This window comes from Bos indicus x Bos taurus, chromosome 2 (genome assembly GCF_003369695.1).
Source record: "Bos indicus x Bos taurus breed Angus x Brahman F1 hybrid chromosome 2, Bos_hybrid_MaternalHap_v2.0, whole genome shotgun sequence".
In the NCBI taxonomy this organism is placed as follows: Eukaryota; Metazoa; Chordata; class Mammalia; order Artiodactyla; family Bovidae; genus Bos; species Bos indicus x Bos taurus.
In genome coordinates, this window is record NC_040077.1 from 35008850 (window position 1) to 35020914 (window position 12065).

General features: G+C 34.0%; 1 protein-coding gene across 6 annotated transcripts in view; it reads right to left on the reverse strand.

Moving 5' to 3' along the window:
• Positions 1–206: 206 nt before the first annotated feature.
• Positions 207–12065, reverse strand: part of TANK (TRAF family member associated NFKB activator) — a 96011-nt gene continuing 84152 nt past the window's right edge. For 4 of the 6 annotated variants that reach the window (XM_027559501.1, XM_027559517.1, XM_027559493.1 and 1 more), the window contains 4 exons: positions 11408–11484; positions 10655–10770; positions 4486–5057; positions 207–1051 (listed from right to left, as the gene is read on the reverse strand). In XM_027559501.1, coding sequence (XP_027415302.1) covers positions 875–1051; positions 4486–5057; positions 10655–10770; positions 11408–11484 — 942 coding nt within the window. In that variant the 3' untranslated portion in view covers positions 207–874. Of the gene's footprint in view, positions 1052–1287; positions 3249–4485; positions 5058–10654; positions 10771–11407; positions 11485–12065 lie in introns of those variants that run through there. The other 2 variants (XM_027559509.1, XM_027559485.1) reach the window with 1 other exon arrangement.

Here is a 12065-nt window from a genome sequence, read left to right on the forward strand (position 1 = left end):
AAGAATGTGAACATTTCTAATATAAATTAATAAATATGAATAATCCTTACAAGGTTTTATATTTGCTCCCATTAAAGACAAATGTGTTCCTTTAGAAAGTTTATCCTGAAAAATAATTTTAAATTTCAGTGTGATCTATTAGTTGTAATAAAATGTCACCAGATCTGGTATCACCCTTCTCTCAGATTACTGGAAAGAAACATGAATTTTATGAATTTTCCCCAAATGTGATTTATTTTTTATTCAGGAACAAAGAACACATTAACTATCACAACATAAGTAACTCTTAATATTTAACTAACTTCATCATGTAGCTATACATACAGAAAAAATTAAACCTATGTCTATTATTAAAGAAAAAGAACACTAAAGTCTTTAAATAATCCCACCAGTGATTTTTATCACTGAGCAACTAATGTTTTAAGTTTGGTATTTACTCAGATATTTATCTTGTCTGCTATTCTCTATTATAGGTTTATTCAAAAAGAACACCCAATGCATAAATAATCTAAATTTTAAAATGAAAACAAATTTAAAAAACCCTATAAACATTTGACATCACCACATTCAATAGTTCTAACTAGAAACCCAAGCAATAAGCTTAGACATTTGAAAAAACATAAATTATTGTTACACAATTGCATAATCCCATAATAAACACTGTAAACATGAATACAATGAATTACAGCTTTGTACAAAACAATCTTTTAAAAGGCAATAAAAGACAGTTACAATATTGTTTAGAAATTCAAATAGCAGTGACTGGATTTTTCAGTAAATGATCTTGAGCTAAGTTTGCAATCAAGTATTAATATATAATATTACAAACCCAAAATCATCACGTAGAACTTGACATGTCTGTTTTCAATGCATCTTAAGTCTCCCCATTAAAGTGTGAATTAAGATGCCGGAGGAAATCCCCCCTGGATGTAATGGATGGTGGGAAAACTGCTTGACAGAATTCACATACGCGAGGTATATGCAGTTCGGAGCCTGTGCCACTTAGTACCGATAAGTCACTGTCTTGATTAGGAAAGGGCTTCCAAATGGGCTGCAGGAAACAAATAAAAACATCTTCTGTTATTTGTATTTAAAATCAACTTGCACTGAATTTCAAATTCAAATTTTTTGAATGGGATATATAATATATATGAAATTCCCTAATATGAAAGCAAATTACCTTTCCATAGAATTAGCATGAGGACATGACTCAATTCTCTTTTTCATAAAGGGTATAGCTTAACTTAAAGAATCACTTAAAATACACATTCACACACTTTATCTTCACAAACTAAAAAACTTTCAGTTTTAACACCAGCATGTTTTTAATACCCATTATCACAGTGATAATAGTTTTGGAGCAACAGTCAATACTGAGACTTTAAAAAAATTAAAATTCTATCTTTTTTAATTGGAAACTTTCAGTTATAGGACCTTTATTAGTACACAGCACACTAGACCTGATGTGTGTGAACATGCATTTTGATCAAGAGTAATTTAAATTTTACTACTATTTACCAGCAAATCCACAATGAATAAATCATAGAAATAAGTACTTTAATTTTTGAAAATAATTTTTTTAAGTATGAAATGAATTTTATTGATCAGTTCTTTTTTGAAACCTCAAATATTTAATCATTCAACAAAACCCAACACTGGATGCATTTTTTTGACTTCTTATTTTGCCTCCATTATACAGTGCATACTTTGGCCTTCTTACCCTTTCTTGTGGCTCAATAAAGTGAAGCCTGTCAACAGTTGCCCAATTGAAGAATTATGGAAAAGCATAATTCAACAGAACTACCTCCAGTATAATAAGCAGCATATACATACTCTTAACTGTATTTACTATTAAAAAAATATTTAGAAGGGCAAGAGAAGGCATTTAGTTCAGAGTAGGTGCTCTGTTAATGTTTGTTGACTAGAATATCTTATTTTCCTGAAATGCTATAAGCCTAATTATTTCTAAAATTTGCTTTCTTATCTTAAAATATCTAAACTCTGGCACTTTGAGGAAAATCACCTCAAAAAGCCAACTTAAAGAGATCCCTTTGTGCTCCTATTACTAATTTGCTCTTAAAATAACAACCTGATCCAACTCTTGACACAGTGTTAGTTTTCATTCCTTTAACCAATCTCTTTCATCCTGGTTAGCCAATCATTATGTAAACAGTATATTACTAATTGAAGCATTTGGGGTTCACATCATCACTGTCTTCTTATAAACATTTTACTGGACAGCTGTGTACAGTTGGTGTAAATATACAAAGTCTGTCTAAGCATCCAGATACATTCAAGTATCAGTACAGAGGGCTTATAACATTGACTCAAATCCTTTTGTGAGAAGTGGCAATTTTATAACAAAAAACAGTAATATTTAAAATACATATTTGAAATTTGGAGTGAAATCATTTCCTTTCTCCCATGATAAAAGAAAAGCAGTACTAACTGTGAGTACGTAAGAGTTAACTAGACTTAAATTTTAGTGTTGGCAGTTTAAACAAAAAGTACAACTAAAATAGGTACCATTCTAATGGGAAATTGATATGGGTACAAATAAAAGATTATTAAGTTAAAGATACTTTTAATTAAAATATGTAAAATAGTAACAGGCTCAGGAGCAAACAGTTGATAAGCCAATCTTCTACTGCCAGTTTATTTTCAAAGTCCATACTTATCCTTCTCTGTTAGGAGCTATTAGTTCAGATTTGATCTTTTCACAGAATTTGGTTGGGACCCCAATGACTGACTCAGCAAAAGTAGGAAGAAAAGAAAATCACATAGAGCAAAATAAATAGCTATACTTTAGACTTTATTATGATAGCTGAATATATAAAAAAGTAACTGTTAAGTAGTAATGATATAAAAGTAAAAATCTGAATTATGAAACCAAAATTTCACTTCCTTTTGTTATCAACAACTCAAGAATTCTGTATTCCTCATAGTAGCTTTACTAAAGTAAATAAAACAAAATGTTTTAAAAAACCCATTTTAAGAAATATCCTTTGAATCCTAAACTGTAACACAGCATTCAAAACAGACGAATTTCTCTGCCTTTTCTGCCAAAATATCAATTATCTAACCTTATGCCCCATGTCTTGTGACAGCTCAACACCAATTCTCCTGCATTTTTTAAGCTGAATACTTTTCCATCAAGTTGTAATCACATACCAGCTGTTTCCCTTGCTGCAGCATAGAAAGCAAATGCACAATGCAGGGTGCCATCTACTGAAACATGACTGTACAGACTAGTAAAAGAACAAGCAGGAGATATAATGGAGAAAAAGTAACAAGCATTAGAACTGATGCACTTCACAGCTCCACAGGAATTCTACTTGCAATAAACGAAATTGTGTAATTTGTTTCATTAAGTAGTAACTATAACTGTGACTATGATGTAAAATAAGGTACAATGTAGAACATAAGTGAGTCAATAATTAAAGCTTATTGTCAGAGCTGCCTCCTTTTCTCCACTGCTAAACTATACCACAGCTTGACTATTGCCTTCTTTGTATGTGGATTTAAAAGTCTATAACCTATAAAAATACTGACAAAGCCAAAGAGTATTAATCAAGTTGTTGGTGTGTTTTGGTTTTCAGTACAATATCTCAAAGCAAAGGGAAATCAAACAAATGTCCTCAATTTGTTTTAGACACTTGTAGCAATCTGGATTTTTAAAAACAAGCTTCTGTTTATTTTAACAACTGTATATTTTTCAGTTGTCTTCAGGCATTAAACACCGCCCCCCCCATTTTTTTTAAACTTAAAGAATCATTTTGTAATAGCACCTGAATAAAAGGGAGGGTAGGAGGGGACTGGGGTGGCATTAAGGATGGGCTGTAAGTAGTCTGCAAGCTTTAGAAACATTAAAGAATTTGATAAAATTTATATATATGTAGAGACTATTTAAAAAATATATTAGGCTGCATGTTCAGGGCCAGATTAGAAACCAAAACCAAACCCTCCAGATCCTAAGTACTGTATAAATGAGACTGCACAAAAGTATTATTTGAAAGACATTTCACTTATTTTCAGAAATAGAAACATACAATGTGATTATTTACTTATTAAAAAATGATGCATTCTTATAAAGGTAAGTATAACATATACAAGTTTTTGATAAAAAATGACATCTGCTTCACAGAATGAAATTTAATAAAGAATCTTATTATAACAATGGTACTGAGTAAACATCTGAGTAAGGGACTATGTAAGATAATGACACACACTAGATATAGATAAGGTTACATGTATTTTAAAATGTGCCATAAATTTTAAGGTATTTTATAACAGACCTTTGCCATAATCATCTTTTAAATTTCATGTCATTTATTACAAGACCTGGATTTTGTTAGTTGAAAGCTTAACTTTGGCTAGTCAGTAGTTTAAAAAAGATGTCTGATAACCTGAAAGAGATGCGTATCTGTGCATGCATGGCAAAATGTGTGTTCACACATAATATATTTGTTAATGCAAAACAGTTACCTGCTGTGGTCCTCGGATAGCTTTTCCTGGGGAATCGAGTGAAGGAAAAGGTGCATCAGATGGGTCCTGAAGTGGGAATGTATTTACAAATAATGCATTATGGTCTCCAGGTGGCAAACACGGAGCTCTATCCAGAGATGTCCTAATACAAGTATTTGAGGGTTTTGTTTTGTCAGTTGTTTTAAGGTTTTGTATAGCTGAAGCTATGGGGTCAATTCCCTGAATTTCAAATAAAGTTTCTTCTGTTTTGACAAAGTTTCCTGGATTGTCTCTGGGCTCCATATTAAATTGATCCTGGCACACAGTCTCAGATGTGACAGAACCAAGGACATCGGGTCTTTCTGGAGTGCTATGTAAGAAAGTAGAGTCATTGTCTGTAGGTGGAAACTTGACATTGAGTTTAGAAAGTGATTCAAAAGATGTGTCTTCCTCATCTTGGCCCAGTCCTCTTGGTGTGACAGATGTGATGCACGGTGCACCTCTATTTATATCATCTTTTGCCTGAGGCTTAAACAGCACTTCTTGTTTATCTGTTTTATCCGTACACTGTATAGGCATAGAGCACTGTGTCTCTGCAGGGAAAAAAACACAGAAGGAAAACAGTCGCATTTCAATCATTCTTACAAATCTGAATGTTCAATTAGCTCTGGATAGATGAGTATTACTTTTTCTATTGGTTTTTATAGTAAGTGAAGACAACTGGCATTTTTTTTACATTTGCGACCATCTTACACAGAAATATTAGCAGTCTCCAGTGTGTGAACTGGAATATAACGTACTAATCACAGTTTAACCACTTTGTCTTTTCCTAGGTCTTGTGCTGTAAGCCTTGAGTCTTGTTCACAGTTATTCTGCTCTACACTTAAAAACATTTGCTTATAGTATATACATTTCAACATTTTGTCAGTAATGGAAGCTGCAACTGTTAGCTTGCTTAGACAAGTAAGTTATTAAAAGGGAAACTCCTTACCAGTCATATATATATTAATATACTGTCCAGGTTAAGAATCTATATGAATTAGGTCATTTACTCCCCTATAACATGTCTGTGTGACAAATATCAATATATCACCAATCAGCTTAGTCACTGTCTACTCTATGTGAGGGAGTAGTGGTGGTGGTGGGTGTTAGGGAGAGAAAAGATTGGAAGCAACCAAGAAGGATGAAATTTTAGGATGCATGTTCAGAAAACTCTACGTGAAGATAGGATTTTCTCATTTAGAAAAGGCCTCTCTAGATAACAGGTAGTTATCAGGTATATATTAGAAACTCCGAAGCTCATTTATCTAGAAGATACTTTTCCAACAAATTCAGCTCTCAAGGACACAGGCAAAAGCTAGAAAATAAGAAAATAGTGCTTTTGAGGAGTCAGGTTTAGAGCCACAAGGCCCACAGATGAATTTTGCTCTTATTCTTATTTTAGATTCATTCTAACAAGCTTGATGATGTCTGCCTGGTTCATAGCTGGTTAGAAGCAGCAAACTACAAGGTATGGACCTGAGTTGTTAAAAGCAGATGCAGTTATCAGTAAGAGCTGAAAGCATGAGACAAGAAAAACAAAAAAGCAGAACTCAGAAAATACTACAGTTCAGCATAGGGCCAACAAGGGCTACGTTTTTCAATGCAAAAAAATAATGATCAAAGCACTCTCCATTGTTGATGATATTGAGAGATTAGAAAAAGCTAAATTATGCCCCACAATGTTATTTCTAGAAGACAGTGAAATTGGAGGCTGGTAATATGTGTATTTTCATTAAATGGACAAATGGTAAAAAAAAAAATTTTTTTTTTTTTTAAGTGAAAGTGAAGTCGCTCAGTTGTGTCCAACTCTTTGTAACCCCATGGACTGTATGTAGCCCACCAGGCTCCTCCATCCATGGAATTTTCCAGGCAAGAGTACTAGAGTGGGTTGCCATTTCCTTCACCACTGGATCTTCCTGACCCAGGGACTGGACTCAGGTCTCCTGCATTGCAGACAGACGCTTTATCGTCTGAGCCACCAGGGAAGCTTGGTGATTTTTTTTTAAATCAGCATGCTAAAAAGGTAGTCATCAGTGAAGCTGTACATTAACCAATGATGCCAATTTAAGCAGACAGGGTATAGAGAGCACTGTGCAATACAGCGTTTGCCCAGATCAGTAAGCACTTAACAAATGTCATTCTTTTCCTTTCCTTTTGGTGTTTACAGTCTCATAACACCTTTCTCTTCTTTGCCAAGCTACACTCCAACACAAGATGTTTACTGTTTGGACATGATTGTAGAATGATGCCAACAGCTTCTTTAGTTCATCCTGTTGCATACCTCTGCCTCTCTTTAGTATGTGCCATCTTCTCTTACTGGATTAACTACTACAGCAGCCTTTGAACTGCTTCCTTGCATCTAAATTTTTCTCATATCCACTCCACTATCTACACTGCTTTCCTCTACCCTGCCTTAGTTTTCCTAAAATATGTATTTGGTCAGGTTATTTTCTTAATAAAACCTTTTCATGGCTCTCCAAGACCTTCAGCCCTAAAATTCGTATAAAACTGTGCATGACTGATCCTTGATCGCCTCTCCCTGCTGTCATCTCTCACCACACCTGCTCCACTCCTTACTCCAGCCTGAATGAACTTTGGTACAGTTGTCCAAAAGGCCATACTCTCTTGTCTTTGGGCCTTTGCACATGCTGTGCAGACTATTTGAACTGCCCCCTTCTGGTATTCTTTGCCTCACTCTTATATGCTCTTCATTTCTTGGCTTAGACATTCACTTCTCTGGATGGCTGGCTGTGGCTTCCCAAGACTGGTTTGGTAATGACTCGTGGGTGCCCTGAGGACTAAACACTCTGCATTTTATTTGCAAATTACCTCTTTCTCCCATTACGGTAGATTTCTTGAGTTCCTGAACTGTTTTGTTTCCCACTTTCTCCAGAACCCTGCTCAGAACTTGCACACAGTATGCCTTCAATAAATGCATTCTGAATGAATCTGAATCTCTTTTCCATGGAGCTTAGTATAATAATCTACATTTGCTAGATAATCTGTCTATAACTAGGAGTGAAAGTGAAAGTACAAGTCTCTCAGTGGTGTCCCACTCTTTGCAACCCCATGGACTATACCAGGCCAGAATACTGGAGTGGGTAGCCTTTCCCTTCTCCAGGGGATCTTCCCAACTCAGGGATCGAACCCAGGTCTCCTGCATTGCAGGCAGATTCTTTACCAGCTGAGCCACAAGGGAAGTGGTACAGTAATTAAGATAAAGCACAACTGGTTGGCAGGATTTCTTTGTCCTCTGAGGTTCTTAAAGTCCATTAACTCTCAAGTAGTCATTTTTCCTGGTAGTAGACTTTAAAAATGGTAGGAAATTCTAGGAAATAGTACTTTCTTTGTAGATTACACTTACTAATTGCAAATAATAAATCAGGAAAACCACCTCTTGAAGTAACTAAATTTTGTTAACACCTGAGGAGGAGGAAACACTTATCTAAATGTTCTTCAACAGGAGAAAAGATGAATGCAGAAGAATCTGCTGCTGCTGCTAATGACAACTATTAACATTAACAGAACTTCTATGTGCCTCACACTTATAACCATTGTATATGTGTTAATTCAGGGGTTAATTCCAGGGCTACACAGCTAATGAATGAATGGCAGATCTGGAACTGGAACTCAGGCAGCCTAACTCTAGAGCCTGTGTTCTGAATCATTATGACACACTGAACGTGCTGCTTTCTACATTATAGAAAAGAATCTCCAAAATGATAGAAATGTGCTTTAAATTTCTTTTCCAGAAGTAGGTCTATCCCCTTTGTGAACAAAACATAGAAAACCCAAACAAGTGTAAAAAAGCATATATTTTCTTTCAGTATAGCTAGTTGGCATACCTCTCAGCACATTAATCTTGTGAATTAATCTGTTCAAGCAATGAGAGTTACTATTTACAAAAAATTTTTTTTTGTTTAAATCTAAGATTTCTAAGGCTACTAGAAATCTAAGCTTAGAAAATTTAAAACTCAAGCTGCATGAAAGTGCTTGTCATTCTGACACTATACTAAGAAACATGATTAGGTGAGCTAAGTGTCTTTCTACTTTGTTTACTTCAAGGACACTTATCTCTAAATTTTAAGAACAGGCTGTCCATTTGGACTACTTCTCAGTTTAATTATCTGGTATATGACAAAAGAAAAAGATCTGATGGTTGTTTTAACTTATAATCCTATATCCTCATCTCCTGATCCCCACTGAAATATGACCCTGCTTCATGGACCAAATAAGTACTTCTTCCTGAAGCCATAATTGTTTAAGCATACATTTCATCTTTATCCTTTCTCAAGGTTATTGTCATATGTGGATGAGAAGAAAAAATTAAAATTTATAATTCTACTAACTCAGCAATTTATGAATTATATCTGTTTCTTAAAAGTAAAAATCAAATTTTAACAAAAAATAACACAGGGGACAATCATGTTAAATATACTCTTTCCAGCTATATTATGCAAATCACAGTAAAACAGTTACTTTATATTTGTATTCAACGTAGTGTTCACCCTTAAAATAAACCTGAACAGGCAGGCGTCTTCCCCAACCCATCTCCAAACATTTCTTTTTCTTTTTTCCCCCTTTGATCTACTCCTTTCAGAAGCATAATATTTGATACTGTGGTTTATTTGGAGTCAGAAAACTTCACTGGAGTCTGTAGCACAAAAGACCTAAAATATTTCAAGAATAATGCTGTATTTATTATTTGTGACATAGTTAATATAAAACGTTAAGAATATTGTTATGAAACAGTTTTAGTGGGAAAGAAATTGAAGTTAAACACTCCAGTTGTTAAGTATTCCAGTTGACAGATACATACTCAGATTTAGACCTGTGTAACTTAAAAATGGTCAAAGTGTTATGCCACTGATAATGGGTAGGTTCTCTGTTTAACAATGAATATGTCACCATTACAATGTTTTGATAAGACGCTGATGTTAAAAGAGGCATGTTTATGAATTCTTAGGTACTACATCTCTATAGCTAGTAGATTTTAAATAAAGATAATTCTTTTACTTCAGAAGTACCTAGTGTTTTCAGTCTGTAGAAAAGATCAATTTCTCATGAAAATGACAGAAATTAAAGTGTAAAAAATCAGAGCTCTTTCTGGGGAAGTACAGCAAAGAGAGGAGAAGTAAACTGTGTCTGTCTACGAAGATTGTTTTGCTTTTCCAACAGAACACTGTGTACCTTTTCTGAAAACAAAATGGTAGCAGTAAGCAAAAAGTAAATTTTCACAATAAAATGATTTCTTAAATAGCCTAACTATGAGTTTTAAGAAACAGGAAGTGATCTTTAATTAAAGGGGTGTTAGCACTGCTGCAACAGCTTTCAGATTGAAAACTGTAAATCAATCATATCTCTTCGGAACTGTATGCTGAATATCTCAAATCACAAGGGCAAAGGAGAATTTATCATTATAAATGATCAGTTTACCTTCCTTTTGTTTACAGAGGTGCTTGGTAGCCAAATTCAATCCTTGGTATTTTGCTATTCATATTTAACTACTGAAGCAAATACCAGGAAACCTGTCTGGGGTTTTAGGGAAGGGTAGGGCTTTTAAAAACCACACCAAACTATATCTGTAAAACAGATATTCCTTTTGAGTTGTATTTTATACTCAATTTGCACTTTGTGCCTTCAACAGAACTGGACTCATGAAATGTGAAATGTTCATTTCTTCAATCAAATTAGAAGAATGTATCTATGGTGTCCAATTAACTTTCAGGCAGAAGTTAAAAAGCAAATCTAATGTTATAATTTTATTTAGCTCATATATGATAGTGTAGCTTCTAGGTTGTTTACTAATATATCAATTAATTTTAATAAGACACCCAATAGCAATTGAAGATTTTGAGAGATATAGCCTATATGTATTTTTCCAAGGTAGGACTTCTTATTAAGAGGATTAGTAATTACGTCAATCAATTCAATCTGAATAGCGCTACACAAAATAGACAGGGAAGAGGCCAATAATTATATAATGTAATAATTACAGAATTAAACAGCACTTACCCACTATAAGTGGTGAAAGGCACAAGTCACAATCCTCAGCACTTAATAAGCATTTAGAAATATTTTCACAATCAAAAAGAAATCAATTTCAACCAATAAAATTAACATTACTGTATATTAAATCAAACCTTACCAGGTGCAGCGGATGGTACATTAAGTTTGCTTAAGTGGTCTTTTTGTGCTTTAGCTAGCAAGCATATTCTATGAAATTCTTCTTTCAGATCCCGGAAAGTCTTCTCTATATAGCTTCTAAAAATAAATTAACATTTTAAAATGTAAAGACTATATCTTCAAATTTAAAAAATCATGATTGAATTTACAAGCACCTTTGACTCTACCACAAAATAATTACTGAAAGGTTCAAATTTAAAAATATCATTTTAAATTCCTAGACAATATTTCCTAAAACAACTTTAATACTTGGCAAGCCAGGCACAAAGTGAGTGATAAAGTTCTAATACATACATATTGCACAAACTAGCACGTCTCCTGATTCCTATATTTCACTTATGCTGGCTGTCTCATTCTTACATTAGAAGCTGCAGTGTATTGCCTTTTTGTCCTCTGTAGATATTTGAAACAGAAAAAACTTAATTTTTTATTTTTTACATTGAAAAGATTAAAGATCTATCCATATAGAATGATGTGGCCATAATACTTATTCTACTGAAATAGGAGAACTTCAGAGAGTTCAGCTTTTAGAGCATCTGTGATATTAACTATATGACTTATTTAGGTCATTTTAACATGGAGAAGCCTTGAGTACATCTCTTCTGGTTTTAAAAGGCTGCTGTTTCTTACAATTGCTAAAAACTTAAGTATGTAAATAAACTTGTATTTCAATATTTATAATTTGTAGAGTGGGCAAAGAAGGATACAGAACTACCTTTCATGGAATAAAGGAGTGCCAAGATTCCTTGGTGAAGTTTCTTTCCTTGGAGAGGAAACCTCTTGTCTTCTTACCTTAAAGATATAAAATGATTACCACTTTAAATTGCTTCCAAACTCAAATGAGAATGGATTAACAGAAAACAATGGAAAATTTACCTTCCTCACTGAAAGGTAAGTTTAGTTTTACATATATATATTTGTATTAAAGTCAAAGTGTTAGTCCCTCGGTCGTGTCCAACTCTTTGTGACCCCATGGATTGTGGCCCTCCAGGCTCCTCTGTCCATGGGATTCTCCAGTCAAGAATACTGGAGTGAGCAGTCATTCCCTTCTCCAGGGGATCTTCCTGACCCAGTGATTGAACCCTGGTCTCTTGCATTGCTGGCAGATTCTTTGTTTACTTCAAAGGTAAGGCACCAGGCAGGGAAGCCCCATATATATGTATATATTACAACAGATTTTTAAAAAATGAGAACATTCAGTAGAAAAAGGAAAATGAAAGTAGAAAAATAAGATGAAGTCATGAAGTATTTCTGGTAACTTCAATACTATTTCCAGTACTGCTAATATCTTGATGAAATTGCTACTCTGATCACCAAGCATCTGACATGACTAGAAACTTCAGGAAAAAAAATCCATGTGAGTTTACTTCTTT